At 35.9% G+C, this 19,781-nt stretch overlaps 1 protein-coding gene across 1 annotated transcript in view; it reads left to right on the forward strand.

Annotated features, from left to right (window-relative positions):
• SH3RF3 (SH3 domain containing ring finger 3) overlaps positions 1-19,781 on the forward strand; it is a 634,709-nt gene that overhangs the window by 505,403 nt on the left and 109,525 nt on the right. The window contains exon 7 of the mRNA XM_044670492.1: positions 9,624-9,877. Within this exon, the coding sequence (XP_044526427.1) occupies positions 9,624-9,877 (254 nt within the window). The remainder of the gene's footprint in view (positions 1-9,623; positions 9,878-19,781) is intronic.

A 19,781-nucleotide genomic window follows, 5' to 3' on the forward strand; every position in this document is an offset into this window, starting at 1 on the left:
TATATATATATATATATATATATATATATATATATATATATATATATATATATATATATAGGAATTAACGCATGGAATGAATGCATAACATGAAAAATAAATTTTGGCAAACCTGAGGTCATTGAGTTCCCAATATCACCAAGGAAACATTCCAATGTGGTTCATTTATTTAGTTGTTCATTCATTTACTTAACGTATTTTTAATACTGGTTCTCCCCATTTTACCAAAGCTAGAAGTACAGTTGTTGTTCAGTCACATCCACCTCTTCATGGCCCCACCATGGACCATCACTATGCAAAGAAAAGGCAAGGTTAATAGAGTGGTTTGCCATTTCTTTCTATAGTGGATTCTTTTGAATCTGGTACAGATACACCCAATCAGTTTAGCCCATAGCAGCTCAGAAGTCTTGAGCTTGAGAGACCCATCAGTCATCCTCAGTCTCTCCAGGATCTGGGATTACAAGTTTGCAACACCAAGTATAGCTGGCTGAAGCAGCTTAACAAAAATAAATGTAGCTAGTACCATCCCTGTGCATGGACTGGGCTCAGCAATAGGGAAGCCAAGGTAAATATGACCCATATTTTCCTGCTCTCGAGGAGCTTATAGCCTACTAGTTTAATTTCATCTGGCATCCAGCATACACAACTAAGTACAAAGGACAGAGCCAGGCAAAGTGCTGTGAGAAATTGGAAGATGGAAAAGATCCCTTTTATAGGGGAGGGTGAGATATGAGGAAGCAGGATGCCAAAAGGCCATCAACAGTACTGATATACCTGAATGTGGAGTAACCACATATGCTATGCCATATTTTATACCTCATCAGACTTAGAAAGAGTGAATTCTGTTTTCATTAGGAGATTGGAGAGAGAACTGGATGATTTATGTCAGATTGTCAAGTTTGCCCAGCTCTATTCCTTAACCGGTAGTTTTCACACACAATCAGTCAAGTATCTAGTGTTTATTAAACACCTACTGTGTGCCAGATACTATGCTAAAACCTAGAGATACAAATACAAAGAATTAAATAATCCCTATGTATTAGTTAGAAAATCTTGAACCCTTGGACTCCATCTCCCAGAATTCTTTCCTTGTCCCAATATTCCTTTTCCCTTTTCATTTACGTAAGTCTTTACATTATTGTTTATATAGTTCTGTAACTCCTCCCTTGGGCTCTTTTTCTGCATGCAAGACTGGGTCAGCAACCTTTTTACTCTAGCTTTTTTTACTTTAGTTATTATTAATAAACTTTATAAAATATAATAGTTATTGTATATTAATTTTAATCTTAAACTTTATAAAATATAAAAGTTATTGTATATTAGTTTTAATCTTAACACCTACTCACAGTAGCCTAACATTCTCCTAGAGTTTAAAAGGACTTGCTTCTTTGGACAGTCTTTTGGATCACCATAGACTGACCTTCTCTCTGGTCCTCATATATGGCATTCTGTCTCTCATGCCCATACATGTGTCCTAGATGCTCCTCCAACCTGGAATGCACACTCTTTTCACCTTTATCTTACAGAATCCTTGACTTCCTCCAATATGAAGCTTAATCATTACCTCCTACATGAAACCCTTTGTTATAAAATTAAAAAAAAAATTTAAACCCTTACCTTCTGTCTTAGAATCAATACTAAACACTGGTTCAAAGACAGAAGAATAGTAAGGGCTAGGCAGCTGGGGTGAAGTGATTTGCCCAGCGTCACACAGGTAGGAAGTATCTGAGATCAGGTTTGAACCCAGGACCTCCTATCTCTAAGCCTGGCACTCTATCTACTGAACCACTTAGCTGCTTCTATAATACCCTTCTTTATCCTTCTACTCCTAGTGTCCTTCCTATCAAATTACCTGTTATTTAATTACCTTTTAATTAAATAGGTAAACATGTATATATATATACACACACAATATATATATGGCAGATAGAGCTATAAAGAAAAGAGTGAAACAGTCCCTGACCTTACATTCTTACATACCTGAGCTTACATTCTGTGGTGAAAGAAAATGAATATGTATACTAGGTGGTATAGTGAATAGAGCAGACTTGGAGTCAGGAAAACCTGAATTCAAATCTTTGTAGCTATTTGACCCTGAACAAATCACTCAGTCCTCTTTGCCTTAGTTTCCTCATTTGTCAAATGAACTGGAGAAAGAAGTGGCAAACCACTCCAGTATTTTTGCCAGGAAATCTCTAAATGGGGTCACAAAGAAATGGACACAACTGAAAAATGTCTCAACAACAACCTTTTTTTCCCAAAAAAAGAATTTCTCCAATTCACTGAAATCCTTAGGCAAAATAACCTTGAAAGTTCACCTGTGGCAGAGTAGTGTCCAAGGATATAGCAAGAATACCATCAGTGTATTTTTGTTTCCCCTTTGGAAGCCACTTGAGTCAGTAAAAATAATTGGCTCTGGCAAGTCTAGAGTTGCATTTCAGTCAATGAAGATTAACACTAGTTCCTCTTAATGCTTAAACTGCTCATTAACCTACATTCCTCCACCTGGATTTGACAAAATAGCTTGGCTATGAAATAAATGAGCAGTATGTGGTAGGGTAGTGCCATTCTGGGAGTCTGAGAGCTGAATGTGTCATCGAATTGATCTGAGACTGAGCACAAAGAATTTTTGGAAGGGAAAATTATCATTATTTGTCACTAGAAGATCTGGTCTATCTGTACCAGGCCAATCAATCACAGCTCATTTTGGGGGGAGTCTGTGAAATCATGACTTTTCATAGTGGCATGGGATTTTGAGTTTATTGGCACCTTGGAGATCATAAACTCTGAGAAATTGAAGGAACCTTAGAAGCTATCTGGTTCAACCAATACCCAGAAGGAATCCCTATTATAACATGTCTGCCAAGTGGTCCTCCTTCCTCTACTCAAGGACCTTCAAAGACGGGGTGCCTACCACTTCTCATGGCAATCCTGCTCTCCTTTTGTTGGGTTCTCATTCTTGGGTTTTTTTTTCAAATATCAAGACTAAATTTTTCTTTTTTCCATATTCTACTCATCAGGGCAGCTGTTGGCATAGCGGATATAGTATTGAGCCTAGAGTTAGGAAGACTCCTCTTCCTGAGTTCAAATCTGGCCTCCGATACTTACTAGTTGTGCAACCCCAGGCAATTCACTTAACCCTATTAGCCTCAATTTCCTCATTTGTAAAATGAGCTAGGTTAGGAAATGGCAAATTAATCCAATATTTTTGCCAATAAAACCCCAAATGGGGACATGAAGAATTGGATGCAACTGAAAAATGATTAACAACAACACATTGCTGCTGGTTTTGCTCTTTGGGAACAAACAAAATGAGTCGACTCCCTCCTACATATAATTGTTCTTCAAATACTTGATGATAAACTCTCTTGTACCAACTCCCTCTATCCCCAGTTTTTTCTTCTCCAGAGTAAATAGACTGAGTTTCTTCAACTAATCTTCATATAAGATGAGCTGAAAGCCTTTCACCATAGTCATATTTGCTACATTTTGGACATTCTTCAATTGATCAATGTCCTTTGACTCATTGACTCGTCAATGTCTTTCAGATGTGTCTGGGATAGAACACAATCTCCAGAAGAAGTCTGAGGAAGTTAGAGATTAATGATAGTATTATCTCTGTATTCCTGGAAATAATTCCTCTTCTTGTACCCATTCTCCTCCACCCACTCCCACTGAAACCACTTGGATTCTACTATGGGGTCTTTGGAATCAAATCGTTATACTCCCACTTATCTTGCCTAGAGCCAGTCCTCCTCTTCATTTCCTGACCATTTCCAGACCAGGTTACCTCCATTCTTGCTATCATCCTCAGCACCCACCACCAGCACTATCGGAATCACCTGGCTTCTGTTCCCAGACCTCTGGGCTCTAAAAGGTGATTTATTTTTCCCTATCTTGCTATGAAACCAGGCTTCCATGTCACTTCCCAGCCATTACCAAACTACACTGCCGTCTTCTCTCTTCTCCTTTTTCCCATTCCCTTTTATTTTTTATTTTTTCCCCCCCACTAACAAAACAAGTAAGCTCCTCCTTCAGGACAAATACCGTCTTTCTTGCTTGGGTTTATATTTATAAGCACTTCAAACAGTTACTGGCATAAAGTACGTACCTTTTTGATTCAGTCACTTCAGTCATGTCTGATTCTTCATAACCTCATTTGGAATTTGCTTAGGAAAGATACTAGAATTGTTTTGTCATTTCCTTCTCCAGATCATTTTACAGATGAGGACACGGAGGCAAACATGGCTAAGAGACTTGCTCTGGGTCACACAGCTAGTGTCTGAGGTCAGATTTGAATTCAGGAAGATGAGCCTTCTTGACTTCAAACCCAGTACTCTATCCACAGTTCTGCCTATCTGCCCCAGTAAATACTTAAATGCTCTTTTATTCATCCATTCATAGCCCAAGATTATATAGCTTTATTGATTGCCACATTACCTAACTCATACTGATCTTGCAATCTACTAGAATACTATAGATCTTTTTTAGACCAACTTCAGCTTCACTGTGCTTCCCTCATCTTGTACTTGTGAAGCTGATTATTTTTGTAACAAAATGTAAGATTTTATGCTTATCCCTATTGAATTTCATCTTCTAGATTTAGCCCAGTGCTCTAGCCTGTCGAGATCACTTTGGATCCTGACTGTCATTTGGGATGTTAGCTCCCAGCTTTGTGTCATCTGCAGATTTGATGACTATGCCATGTATGTCTTATCCAAGTCATTGATTAAAAATGTTCTATAGCCCACTGCCAAGCACAGATCCCTGGGGCATTACACTGAAAATCTCCTGCCACGTGAACATTGAACCATTAACTACACTTTAGACCAGCTGAATCTGAACCTATCTTTTATCAGCTTGCTCAAATCTTACCTTCTTATCCAAAAGAAAAGCTGTTGTCCAGTTTGTAGCCAACTCTTCATGACCTCAGTGGGGGTTGTTTTTTGGCAAATATACTAGAGTGATTTGTCACTTCCTTCCTGAGCTCATTTTTAAAGATGAATAAACTGAGGCAAATAGGGTTAAAAGACTTGCCCAGGGTGATACAGCTAGTAAAAAGAATAGTAGAAGATATTGAATTGGAAGTTTTGCCAATGTCTAGATAAACCATATCCACAAAATTCCTCTCACTAAATAGTTTAGTAAGCCTATTAAAAACAAAAATCAAAAGGGAGTCAAAGTTAAGCTCTCTAGTTTATAGTTTGCAGTCTCCGTCCTCCTCCCTTTTTTGCTGATCATCAGCTTCAATACTTTCATTCCTTGATGAGGAAATTGAAACTGAGAGTGTTTAAATGATTCCTCTAAGATTCTACAAACATTAAGTAGCAGATGAGAATATGAGCTTAGTCCTTTTGTTTCCCCTAGAATCCAGTGAGTTTTCCCCTCCTATACCACACTGCCTTCTGTCATACATAAAGATAAAACGAAATGTTTTCAAATGTAAACTGCATGACAAGATTATACTGGAGTCATCACAGAAGAACTAGACTTAAGTTCAGTCTACTAGTTGATATAGGACTCTCATTCCATTAACCTTGAGTAGAAATATTTTCTGGAGGGAAAGATCTCAAACAAGAATGTTAGTCTTCCTGATTTTCAGTCACTCAACTTTTAGACAGTAAGCTAAGTCTCCATTTTCTTTATTCTTCTTTTTATCTCTTTTCTTAAAAACAACAACAACAACAACAACAACAACAACAACAACAAACAGGATTTTCTCACATTCTTGGAGTAAAATATTTGTTAACGCTTTTGAAAAATATTTCTACCACCACAACCCCAAATGGCAACTAGAGATCTTAAAGCATTATAGAGGGGATTTTTAACTCTCAAATGATTATGGTAAGCATCATTTTAGGTATCACCATTGCACTGGAACCTCAGTTAAAATTTGGCTATACATACTCAATAGTAGGCGAATTGTTTCCCGTATCTTGCTTAGGAGCCAGCCTTCCATGTCACTTAGCAGCCATTATCAAACACCGCTGTCTCTAAATGGCCCCTAAATAAATTAGAATGTTTTAAGATCTGTAGTTGACATTTGCGGGAGGGGTAACATTTTTCATAATCATTTCATAAGTGTGACCCTGGGCAAGTTTCTTCATCTGTAAAATGGAGAAAATAAAAATCCTTCTTTTCCAGGATTATTGTGAGAATCACAGTGCTTAGTGCATAGTAAGCACTGTGTAAATATTAGCTATTACTATTATTGTCAATATAATAAGAATAGAGGCAGCATAAACTAGTTAATAGTATACTGGAATCTGAGTAAGATCTGGATTCATATCTCATCTCTTATATTTCCAAGTTGTGTAACCCTGAACAATTTTATGTGCTTCAAACAATCATCTACTATTTAACTACCAATCCTTAATTTTAAAAGGTCATTATCTGAGTTAGTGTGATGAGTTTCCACATTAGGCATTCCACAAAATGATGAAATAACTATACCCAAAGAAAATATTTGAAGCTACAAGATGAAAAATAATATTATTGAGGCCAATTTTTAATATGAGAAATATTTCCAAAGCTAAAAGCTAGCAATATTTGCAATGGGGATACACCAGAAGCTTAGATAATCCAAAGAGATGTAAAGTAAGAATGTCCTTTTCCCCCTTTTTTATTCAATGTTTAGGTGTGCCAATAATAGCAATTAGCAAAAAAAAAAAGATATAATCTTAGACAAAAAGAGGCAAAATATCTTTCTTTGCTAATTACAAATTAGTAATTTACTTAGAAAACCCCAAAGAATCAGCAACAAAACTAATAGAGATAATAGCTTTAGTTAAGTAGTAGGCTACAAAATAAATCTATGGAACTCACCAACATTTCTTTATAGTAGCAATTTTCAAAGTATCATCTGTAGACCTCTGAATCTCCATAACACTTTCATAGAAACTACAAGTTCAAAACTATTTTCATAATAACATAGACATAATTTGCCTATTAAAATACTCCTCCCTTTCCAACTACATATATGTATGTATGAAGCCAATTTTTTTTCATATAATTCAACCAAAATAACCTATCACAATAGATTGAATTCACAAGCAGATATGAGAATTTAGCCATCTTTTGATAAGCCAAACATTAAAGAGACTTGCAAAAATATGTAAAACAATGCCACTATTCTTGTTAATTTTTTTCTTTTGAAAAAAGTTATTTCTTTTAAAAATATATTATTTACTTTCATATACAATGGGTTTATTATTTGACCCCTAGAGGAAAGATAAGAATATGCATATTTCCCTCTTTTCTTTGCAAAGTCAGGATGGCATGGATATAGAATGTTGCAGATACTTTCAGATTTCATTTTACCTGTTGTTTAGCTTTGCTGAACTGACTTTCTTTTTCTTTTTCATTCTCATTTGCAAAGGATAATTCACTTCATAGGGAACAAGGAGGGATATATTCAAAAATAAAAGTGATATGAAAAATATCAGTAAATAATTTGAAATAAAAATAGCACTTTTTTAAAAAAAAGACAAGAGTAAAGGCATGAAGGAGGGCTGAATATATCCTTAACCAGTCATATAGTGCCTATGAACCAAAAGCTATTCAAATTCTTACTCATTTCTTACCTTCCTAAAGCCTCTGAGCTCTGTTCCGCCAGTAGAATCCTTTAGGGAAGAAATTATTTCTTTTCTTTCTTTGCCTTTTTTTTTGTCTCTGCATTCCCAGTTCTAATCATAGTCTCTGTCACAAAAAAAGATAATTAATGAATACATGTTCATTTGAATTGGAGGTTTAGGAAAAAGGAAAGAGCAAACAAGGTAAATTACTAAAAGATACATGAATACTTCTCAGAAAAAGGAAAATTATAAGGACTCAGCAGAACCATTCCCAGTGGACCTAATGGATAACAGATTCACTTCCATTGGACAAGTTTTATAATTCATGGGAAAATCATTTAATCTCTCTTTGTTCAATTTTTTCATCTGTACAATGCAAATAATATCCACATTACCTTCCTCACAGAGTTGAGGCTCAAATGAGATTATGTAAAGTGCTTTGTAAATTGTAAAATACTATATAAATATCAACTATTAGTATTATAGATTTCTCTCTCAGTTGGTGTCTCACTGAAGTCTTGTCAATGCTTATAGAATAAGTAATAGACTTTGAGTTACCCTCAAATGTACTGTTTTAGCAAAGCCATTAAGCACTGTTAGTGTGGTCTTGCAAATAAGTAACTCTGATGTACCAGCCCACTTTATTTTATTTGTTTTTATTATCTCTTGGCATAAAAGCAAGTTCATCAGGTAGCAGTTGCAATAAAATAAGCATTTTTTATAGTTTTTCTGACAAAGATACTCATCAATAGCTATTTTCAGAGTTGTTACAATGGTTAAAGAAAAACCCCATCCTTTCTTAACAGGTGAATGCTTGCTTATGAGACCTTTCTTCCCATATCCACTAAAACAAAATATTGCTTTCAGCTCATGGGACCTTCTCCCTGATTCAAGCCCTAACCCCATGTTGCAAAACCATCACATGTGAATATGTTGCTATCATGGCACAAGTCATCTCCCTTTCCCATTTGTCTCCATTTGGTTGAGGGTTTGAACACTCACTATGCAGAAGTCTCCACATCTACTAGGTATTATCTCAGTGCCTCTAGGACCAGATATAATATTTTTTGTTCCTCAGTCTCTTCTCCTAGAACAACCATGAATCCACCACGTCCCCACAGATAAGTTACAGAAGTTACAGAAACAGGATAAGTAATTAGTGCATGGAAGAATAGTTGAAGGTAGTTCTGCCTCTTCCTCCATTTTGCAATTCCTAAACATTTTTTACTGAGCTTCATTTTAAAACTTTGGTGTAAAAAATACCCATTTCTGGTCTTGAACTTTGACAACCCTTGAAATTCCTATTCAAGGCAAAAATGTCCTCTGTTCCATTTCCCAGAAGTTTTGGTCAAAGGCCTTTGGAAATAGAATGAAGGATGCATCCAGACAGAATCAACTAATTTTTGGATTGTTCTTTCCCTTCCATAAAACATCCTAGTCAGATGTAGCTGAGTCATTCGTTTCATCTAGATGTGGATAGGGTTTTTTGTTTTTGTTTTGTTTTAAGAATTAATTAGGATCATAGGATCATAAAAGTGGAGGGGATTTTAGAAGTCATCTAGTCCAAACTTCTTCATCAGCTAGATGAGGAATTAGAGAATCAGAAAAATAAGTTGATTTGCCCACAGTCACAGGTAATAAGGGGTAGAACTTGACTTTTGAATGTTGACCCACCAACTCCAAATCCAGTATTTTTTCAACTATGATTTCTTTCCTAAACCAAAAATTCTGATGTTTTATGATTGTTTTATTTTTGGCGGGGTTTATTTTTCTGTTATGTTCTCCAGAACATTCATACTGAGAATAAGTACATCATAAAGTTGTCTGAGAATAGTCGTAGTTCATCTAAGAATGAACACTGAGAATTCATTGTTCAAGTATGAACATTTCTCTCAAAATGTTTTCATGATCAGATATTCCAGGACTGACATGACATCCCATTTTTAGATCCTACAAATAGCTGATGGCATTTTTTCCCCAAAATATGACCTGCCTGGCACTTCTGAATCTGAATCCTTTCACTTTATCCTATTCTGCCTTATTACTTAGGGTCCCTATAGGAGGAGCTGGACAGTCCCGGAATAACATACCTGGAGGATCTCCACTGGCTAAAGGGATGGCAGGAACTGCTCTTCCTGGAGGTGGGAGCCTAACCAACCCAGCCACTACTGTCAGACCCATTGTTCCACTCACTGCACCTCAGACCCATCCCCAGCACCAGGCGGCTTCTCCTCCCATGAGCAATTGTCTGAGGCATTCAGCTCAACAAGCAGCCAGCCAGGCTCGAAGTGCCATGCAGATAGGTATGTATGCTGATGAATTTGTACCTCTTATTTTCTATTCTGTTTCATCAGGGTTTGACACTCAGGAGTCCCAGGTGTGTAAACCCCCAGAATGAATTTTTGATCTACCTCTAGGCCAGCCCACTGAAGGGAGAAGTTTATTTGCTTATCACAGTCATAAACTTCTGTTAATCTTGGGAAAGTTTGCTTGTTTTTATCAAATTATTCTATTGCAACAGCTGAAACAGATTAGAGAAGTTACAAATATTTACTTTTTTTATTGTAGTCAGAGAACAGAATCAAATAAGATTAACACTGGCGCCTACAGGCAACCCATGGATGAAGCAATAGTTGTTCAATCACACAGCACTTTCTTTATGCCCTTTAGTTCAAATTGTCCCAGTTAGGCAGCATGTCACAGAGTAGGTGATAAGGAAATCCCCAAACTCAAAAGGGCTCCATCTCTGAATTGTGTCTAAGAGCATGACTTGGGTAATCGAAGAAGGTAGGTATCATTGATGTTCTTCATTTATGTCCAAGCCTCATCTACAGCCAGACTGATACTGTGTTAAGAGGACTAGATTGCCTCAGGATGGCATGAGATGAAAAGAAATTATGTAGTGGTTCTTGGAGACACAAAAAAAGTAAACACAGCTTGTTTTGAAAGCAAAGTGTTGTGCTAGTGAGGACTATGGGAGGCTGGACTCCTCTGAAGATGCTAGGGGCTGAAGTTGCCTAATGATCTTAAGATGCTGTACAAAATAGCATGGCACTGTCAAAATAATCAAAGACACATGGACATGACATGGTCCTTCTTCAGTGAAACGGATTTTCCCCTTCATTCTCTTTCTTATACCAGCCCTGTTGTCTAAGAAATGGTTGGTTGGCTTGAATTGAAATGCTGGCTCTTTTTAAGTATGTAAAGGGCTATTATATGGAAAGAGAAAGTAGACTAATTTCCTCATGTGGAGAACAAAGATAAGCCTGCTTTGTGATAAATCTTATGGTCAAAAAAATGAAGCTATAAGGAGAAAGGACCTACTTGTACAAAAAATATTCATATCAGAACTTTTTATGGTGTCCAGGATTTGGAAATTGATGATGTAGCCCATCAATTGGGGAATGGCTGAACAAATTGTGGCATAGAATGGTGATGAAATACTATTGTGTTGTAAGAAATGATGAACAGGATGATTTCAGAAAAAAAGCTGGAAAGGAGGGCAGCTGGTAGCTCAGTGGAGTGAGAACCAGGCCTAGAGACGCAAGGTCCTAGGTTCAAATCTGGCCTCAGACATTTCCTAGCCATGTGACCCTGGGCAAGTCACTTGAACCCCCATTGCCTACCCTTACCACTCTTCTGCCTTAGAATCAATATTTCTAAGGCGGAAGGTAAGGGTTTAAATAAATAAATAAACAAACAAGCAAACAAACAAAAAAAAACAAATAAATAAGAAAAAGCTGGAAAGACCTACATAAACTGATGCAGAGTGAAATAAGTGGAATCAGGAGAACAATGTACACAGTAACAGCAATATTGTACATTGATCAACTTGAAAGACTTAACTACTCATACCAATACAATGATCCAGGACAATTCAGAAAGACTTATGACAAAGAATGCTATCCATCTCCAGAGAAAGAACTGTTAGAGTCAGAATGCAGATGAAAGCATATTATTTTTCACTTTTGTTTGTGTTTTTATTTTACAGGTTAGTTTTATGAGTATTCTCTTACAACAATAAACAATATAGAAATTTGATAATACATGTATAACCCAGATCAAATTGCTTACCATCTCCAGGAAGGGGAAGGGAAGGAGAGAAGGGAGACAATTTAGATCTTATAACTTCAGAAAATGTATGTAGAAAATTATTATTTACATGTAATTGGGAAAATAAAGTATCTTTTTTCTATGAAACCATTTACCCACAGGACAAAGATTGTAATGCCACCAGGGTGATGGCTGGTAGAATCAGAGAAAATGAGGTAAACAGCTGTTTATAGAGCTTGCAGAGGCCAGAGAGGATCATCTTGCCCAAAGCATACCTGTGCAGCATCCCCTCCACAACATTTTCTGACAAGCAGACATCCTTTTAAAGACTTTCAGTGATGAGGAATTTGTAGTGTTCAAGAATAACCTTCTCCATATTTAGATAGTTTAGATTGTAAGATGTTTTTTATTTTGTGCTCAGCCAGAATATTCCCCACAGCCTTTAGTTTTCACTTGTTATTTCTATTTTTAATTTTATTATTTATTCATTTTTATATGCATTTTAAAAAATTATCTTCCTTCTTCCTGCTCTTTCCCAACCTATTAAGAAAGAAAAGAAATGTGATATCAATTATACATGTAACAACATGCAAAACATTCCTATTTTAGCCATGTTTAAAAAAAAGTAAGAAAAATGAAGCAAAAAAGTATGCTTCAGTCTGCACTCATTCCACCAGTTCCTTCTCTAAAGGTGGATAGCATTTTTCATCATAAGTCTTAGATCATCATTTTGATCACAATAGCAAAGTCCTTCACAGTTGATCATCATAAAATATTGTAATTATTGTATATAATGTTCTCCTGGCTCTTTTCATTTCATTTTGCATCAGTTCATATATGTCTTCCCAGGTTTTTCCGAAATCATCTTGGTGAATATTTTCTGTAGAACAGTAATGTTCCATAACAATTATATACTACAACTTGTTCTAATCATTCACCAATTCTTGGACATCCTCTCAATTTCCAGCTCTTTGGCACTACAAAAAGAGTTACTATAAGTATTTTTGTTCCTATAGATACTTTTCTTTTTTCTTTGATCTCTTTGGGATATAGACCTAGTAGTGGTACTATTGGATCAAAGGGTATTCAGAATTTTATGTCTTTGGTCATAGTTCCAAACTGTTCTCCAGAATACTTGAATCAGTTTTCAACTTCACCAACAGTGCTTTAATTAGTGTCCCAATTTTTACACCTCCCCTCCAACATTTGTTTGTTTTTTTTCTGTCATATTAACCAATTTGAAAGGTATGAGGTGGTACTTCATAGTGGTTTTAATTTGTGTTTCTAAAATCAATAGTGAATTGGCTCATTTTTTCCAAGGACTTTTTCATAGCACTGATTTCTTCTTCTGAAAACTGCCTGATCATATCCATGCTTATAAGTTTGACTCCGTTCTCTATATGTTGTCAGAGAATCATTCCATAAAATATTTCCCAGTTTTCTACTTTCCTTCTAATCTTGAATGCATTTGGTTTTGTTTTATAAAAAATGTTTACCTTAGTGTAATCCAAATTTTCCATTTTATTTCCTGTAATCCTCTATATCACTTATTGATCATATATTCTTCCTTTATCCATAGATTTGACAGGTAGGATTTTCTATGCTTTCCTAATTTACTTATTTTATCAAACTTTATGTCTAAATAATGTCCCCATTTTAACATTTAGTTCATATGTGGTATGAGATGTTGGCCTATACCTGGTTTCTTTCAAACACCTTTTTAGTTTTCCCAGAAATTTTTGTCAAATAGTGAGTTCTTGTGAAAACACTTGGATCTTAGCATTTTTTATCAAACATAAGGTTAGCATTTAATACTGTGTATTGTGCACCTAATCTATTCCACTAATCCTCCATTTTATTTCTTAGCCAGTACTAGATTGTTTTGATGACTACCACTTTGCAATAAAATTTGAGATCTGGTACTGGTAGTCCACCTTCCTTTACATTTTTTTTTTATCAATTGCCTTGATATTCTTAACCTTTTGTTCTTCCAGATAAATTTTGTTATTATTTTTCTGGATTTCTAAAATAATATTTAGTAGCTTGATTTGCATGGCACTGTCAACTAAATTAATATAGGCAAAACTTTTATTTTTTTTTTAATATCGTCTTGCCCTACTCATGAGCAACGAATATTTCTCCAGTTGTTTAGATGTGTCTTTATGTGAAAAATGTTTTGTAATTGTGTTCATACTAGTTCTGGGTTTGTCTTGGCAGGTACACTCAAGAATTTTATATTGTCTGAAATTATTTTAAATGAAATTTCTCTTTATAGCTCTTCCTGCTGGACTTTGTTGGTTATAGAAATGTTAATGATTTATATGAGTTTGTTTTATATCCTATAACTTTGCTAAAGTTGTTCATTGTTCCAACTAGTTTTTTAGCTGATTCTTTAGGATTTTCTAAGTATACCATCATATTGTCCACAAATAGTAATCATTTTTACCTATTCTAATTCCTTCCATTTCTTTTTCTTGTCTTATTGAGATCACAGCATTTCTAGTACACTATATAATAATAATAATAACAACAACAACAACAAGGGGCATCTTTGCTTCACTCCAGATCTTATTGGGAAGACTTCTTTTTTATCTCCATTACAAATAATACTTGCTGATGGCTTTAGATAGCCACAACTTATCATTTCGAAGAAAGCTCCATTTACTCCTATGCTTTCTAGTGTTTTGAATAGGAATGAGTGTTGTATTTTATCAATAGCTTTTTCTGCAACTACTGAGATAATCAAATATTTTTGGTTATTTTTTATTTTATTATTATTCAATTATGCTGATAGTTTTCCTAACATTGAACCAGCCCTGCATTCTAGTATAAATCCTACCTGGTCATAGCATATGATCTTTGTGATATATTGCTGTCATATACTTGGTAATATTTTATTTTGAAATTTTACACCAATATTCACTAGGGGAATTGGTCTACAATTTTCTTTCTCTGTTTTTGCTCTTTCTGATTTGGTTATCAGTACCACATTTTGTAGTAAAAGGAATTTTGTAGGACTCTGCTGTGCCTGACTTTGCTTTCTCAGGCTACAGAGGCCAAATCAAGTCTCTCTTTCCATATAACTGCCCTTGACATACCAGAAAATAGCTATTATTTAAATTCAAGCAAACCAGCATTTATTAAATGTTCATTGTGTATAAGACACTGTGCTAGATAATAGAACTACAGACACAAAAACAAAAGAGACTGCCTTTTAGGAACCTGTATTCTATTAGAAGAATGCACATGGACAGATAAATTACTGCAAAGTCTTTTGAAAGGAAAGGGTGCACTAAGGCATCCTCTCCCCTCAATCTTTTCTTCTCCGGGCTAAACATTCCTAATTCTTTCAGTCTATCTTGTACAGCATAAATTCCCTCCTCTACCAAAGGAAGGTTACCTTCCTTTGGATTTACTATATTCTGGCAATATCTTTCCCAGAATTTTTTGCCTGAATACAGTATTCTCTATATGATCTAACAAGAACAGAGTAGAGAGGGGCTGTAATCAAAGTACCTGTTGTGTGCCAGTCATTGTGCTCAATGCTGGGGATACAAATAAAAAGAATAAGATAATCTTTACTTGCAATGAGTTTACATTGTTATCATTTTGCATTAGTAGCCAGAGATTTTCATTCCAGCAAGGAGAGAGACATATTGTAGATAATCATTGTGCTCGATGCTGGGGATACAATTAAAAAGAATAAAATAATATATACGATATGATATAAAATATAATATAAAATAAGGAGTTTATATTGTTATCCTCCTGCATTGGCATCCATAGATTCTCATTCCATCCAGGAAAGAGACGCAGTGAAGGGCACCAAGAATACATAGGTCCCGGTATGGGGGTATATTGGATATATTTTAAGGCAGATTCCCAGTAGGATTCCCTAAATCTCCATACGTCCTGCCTTCCAGGTACCACCAATTAAGAATTTTTGTACATTCTTTAAGTGTGTATCTGAGCATTTTTTCTTGCTTACCATCCCTAGAGATGCAGCTGTTTTGATAAAAGATCAAATGATTTTCTAGACTAACTATTACCAAGCGGTATGATAATGGAGAAAGCAATGGTTCAGGAATTGTTCAGTCATTTTTCAGTTATGCTCTTTGTGACCCCATTTGGTGTTTTCTTGGCAAAAATACTGGAGTGACTTGCCATTTCCTTCTCCAGCTCATTTTACAGATGAGAAAACTGAGACAAACAGGGTTAAATGCCTTACCCCACGTCACATAGCTAATAAATGTCTGAGGTCAGATTTGAACTCAGGAAGATGAGTCAAGGTCCAGCACTTTATCTGCTATATCCTCTAGGCTGCCCCAATTTCAGGAGACCTGGATTTAAATCTTAACTCTGACACTTAATGTTTATATTCTTGCAGCCAATTTATTTAGCTTTTCTGAGCTTCAGTTTGCCCATCTGGAATTAGAATGTATGATATTTAATAATACTCTACCTCATAGAATTGTCAGAAAAGCACCCTGCAAACCTCAAAATGGCATAGGTGGGGCAGCTGGGTAGCTCAGGTTTAAATCTGGCCTCAGACACTTCCCAGCTGTGTGACCCTGGGCAAGTCACTTGACCCCCATTGCCTGCCTTTACCACTCTTCTGCCTCGGAGCCAATAAAATGTATTGGCTCCAAGACAGAAGCTAAGGGTTTTTAAAAAAGTGCCATAGGAATGCTAGCTATATTTTGACCAGAGAGCCACAAATGAGAGAATGAGAGAGGAGAAAAGCCGTGAGAATCACCTTTCACTCTGGCTTACAAAAGTCCATTACCAAATCCCTTTGAGACCCAAACAAAGGAACTGAGGCCAGCATGCAGTCACCATATACCAAGAGGTAAATATTCACATCAAAGGATCTGGAAATGATCAGTAGTAATGTAGCTCTGTGGATTGCCATGGTAACTAGATGCTTTAACAAGCATTCCCTTTATTAAAATGGAAAAACTGAGATAGAGAGGTTTGAATGATTCCTAAGCCTGACCACAACGCCAAAGCTCAGTTCCCTTTGCCACTGATGCTCAAGCTTAGGTGAGTTGTACAGTCACTGTAGCAAGGTAAGCTAAAATCTGGCCCCAAATACTTATTCACTCCCTGGCCTTGAGCTAATTGTTTAACCTCTCTTTGTCTCTGTTTCCTCAATTGCAAAAAAGGGATAATTTTCATACCTACCTCCCAGGGTTATTGGGAGCATTAAATGAGATAGTATTTGTAAAGCACTTAGCATAGTGCCTGGTATATGATGGGGGCTAGATAAATTATTATTATTATTATTATTATTATTATACTGCATGCTCCCTTAACCCAAAGATTTTCTGCTTTCCACATTTAAAAAAGAAAAGAATGTGTTGACAGTACAGCTAATGGATTGCTCTGTATGTTAATAGCCAATTACAACTAGCACCAACTCTGGTGATACTGAAAAATTAAATCAACGTTCTCATCTCACGTCAAAGTCAGTGAATTTTAACAAAGGCTAAGAGTCATAAAACAGAATTTTAAAAAGGACCTTAGAGAATATCTTCCAGTCATGCTTTTTTTTAACCCTTACTTTCCATCTTAGAATCAATACTTTGTATTGCTTCCAAGACAGAAGAGTGTTAAGGGCTAAACAATCGGAGTTAAGTGACTTATCCAGGATTACACAGCTAGGAAGTGTCTGAGGCCAGATTTGAACCCAGGACCTCCCGCCTGTAGGTCTGACTCTCAATCCATTGACCACCTATCTGTCCCTCCAAAACCTACATTTTAGGAAGATTAGTTCAATATGAGTGGAGGATGGTCTGAGATAGAGAAGAAACTTAAAACTGAGAAACCTCACCAATAGACTGTTGCAGTAGTCTCAACGTGGAGTGATGAGTCAAGACATTCTTATTGTCTATTTGTTTTAATTTGTTTTTTTTTATATTTTTTCATTTTACTGGTTGTTATTTAGTCATTTCAGTTAGGTCCCACTCTTCATGACCCGATTTGGGGTTTTCCTGGCAAAGATACATGAGCGGTGTGCCATTTCCTTTTCCAACTCATTTTATTTAGGAAGAAATTGAGGCAAAGAGAGTTAAATGACTTACTTAACCAGGATCACATGGCTATTAAGCATCTGACACCAGATTTGAACTTGTCTTCCTTACTCTATGCCTGGCTCTCTATTTGCTGCACCATGTAGCTGTTTCAATATAATTGGTTTCCTTTATGTTTTGTTCTATGCATTTAGAAATATTTGGAGTCCATAGATTTTACCAATTATCAAAGAGGTCTATGACACAAAACAATGTTAATATGCTTTCCCTAGACCAGGGTTTGGCAAACTGTGATGTTTGGGCCAAATTCAGCCTGTGGCCTATTTTTGAACAGCCTTATGGGCTAACAATATTTTAAAAATATTTTTAGATGAGATAAAACTTTATTTTAAAATATAAAAAACGTTGTTAGCCTTCAGGGCTATTCAAAAACAGGTTGCAGGCTGGATTTGACCCAAACATCATTGTTTCCTGACCTCTGCCCTAGTGTGATGCTTCCCTCTTTACAGATAAGGAAAGGCTAAGAGTCTAATGTTACACAACATGTCTGTGATGGAACCCATGGTTTTGACTCCCAGGCCAGTGCTTAATACTATTTATTGTTGCAAACAATTGTCATTTCTTCAATTTGATTATTCTAATTCCTTCTTCCAAAAGTAATCTACTCTCTGTGAAAAGGTAGTGCCCTACTCCCTCATCATAGTGGCAATAGGATTATTCAACCAACAAGATCATTACAAGATGATAGGCTCTGGGTCTAAAGGAGTTCTTATTTACTGAAGGTAACCAGGATAGCCTTAGAGATAAGGCCCTGGAGAGTCTCTTCCAATATCCTGTTTCTGTCAGGAATCTGATGATTTAAAGGAAAATAAAAGCTTTCAACCTGTTTTTGACCAGTAAGATGGCACTTCAGGTTAGTTAAGAATGTAGCTAGGAAAAACAGAAATCATATCTGGCCCTAGGTGGGTAACTTCTTAAATAGACTTAAACCATAGAGAATAATAAGTTTGGGTATTTTATGCTTGTTATTGTTTTTAGCCTTTCAATATTTTATTTTTCCTCATTGCATGTTAAAACAATATTTAAAATTTATTTTCTGAATTTTGAGCTTCAAATTCTCTTCGCCTATTCTTCCCCTTTCCCCTCCATGAGGCATTTAGAAATTTGATATAGGTTATACATGTGATATCATGTAAAACATTTCCATATTGTGGAAGAAGGCATATAAAAAATGAAGACAATGAAATGAAAGAGAGTATACTTCAGTCTGCATTCACTCTATCAGTTCTTCCTCTGGAGGAGGATAGAATTTTTTCATAATAAATCCTTCAGTATTGTCTCAGATAATTGTATTGCTGGTATTAGCGAAATCATTCACAGTTGATCATTGCACAGTATTGCTGTTACTATGTACAGTGGTCTCCTGGTTCTGCTTACTTCACTTTGTATCATTTTATGTAAGTTTCTCCAGACTTTTCCTGCTTACCATTTCTTATAGCACAATAGTATTCCATTTTAGTTAGTTAGTTAGTTAGTTAGTTAGATAGATAGATAGATAGATAGATAGATAGATAGATAGATAGATAGATGTTTTTAAAATTGCATCCAATATATTGGGTTGTGCCTCTTTTTATTTTGTGATTTCTATACTACCTTGAAAAAAATTTCCCAATAATTTCCAGTCCATGACTCTTGGTAGAATAGGCTTTTCTTAGGAAAGATAGCTAAAGATCCTCAAGTTTGTATCTCCTACAAATAGAGGAGCCACTTAATAGTAAATGAATGGATGTTCTTTACATACAATTTATATTTGATGCAGAAACGATAGAATAGCTTAGTAGAAAACATCCACAAGATGGGAATGGACTATAGTAGACCCCTTTGACTGTCAAAGTTCCCTAAATCTTTGGGTCTCGGGTTTCTATAGACCATGGTATATCTACTCTTCCCTCACTGAGCACTTCTGTTCCTTCCTATCTGGCTGATATTCAATATGTAAAGAAGAGCTCGGTCATCAAAAGACAAGTAAATTACCTCCCAAAGAGCTTCCCAAGCAGATCACAGGTTTGTCCATGAAGGGATTAAATGACCCAAGTGGCTTAATTTTTATCTATCTTCATAA

Source organism: Gracilinanus agilis, chromosome 3 (genome assembly GCF_016433145.1).
Source record: "Gracilinanus agilis isolate LMUSP501 chromosome 3, AgileGrace, whole genome shotgun sequence".
Taxonomy (NCBI): domain Eukaryota; kingdom Metazoa; phylum Chordata; class Mammalia; order Didelphimorphia; family Didelphidae; genus Gracilinanus; species Gracilinanus agilis.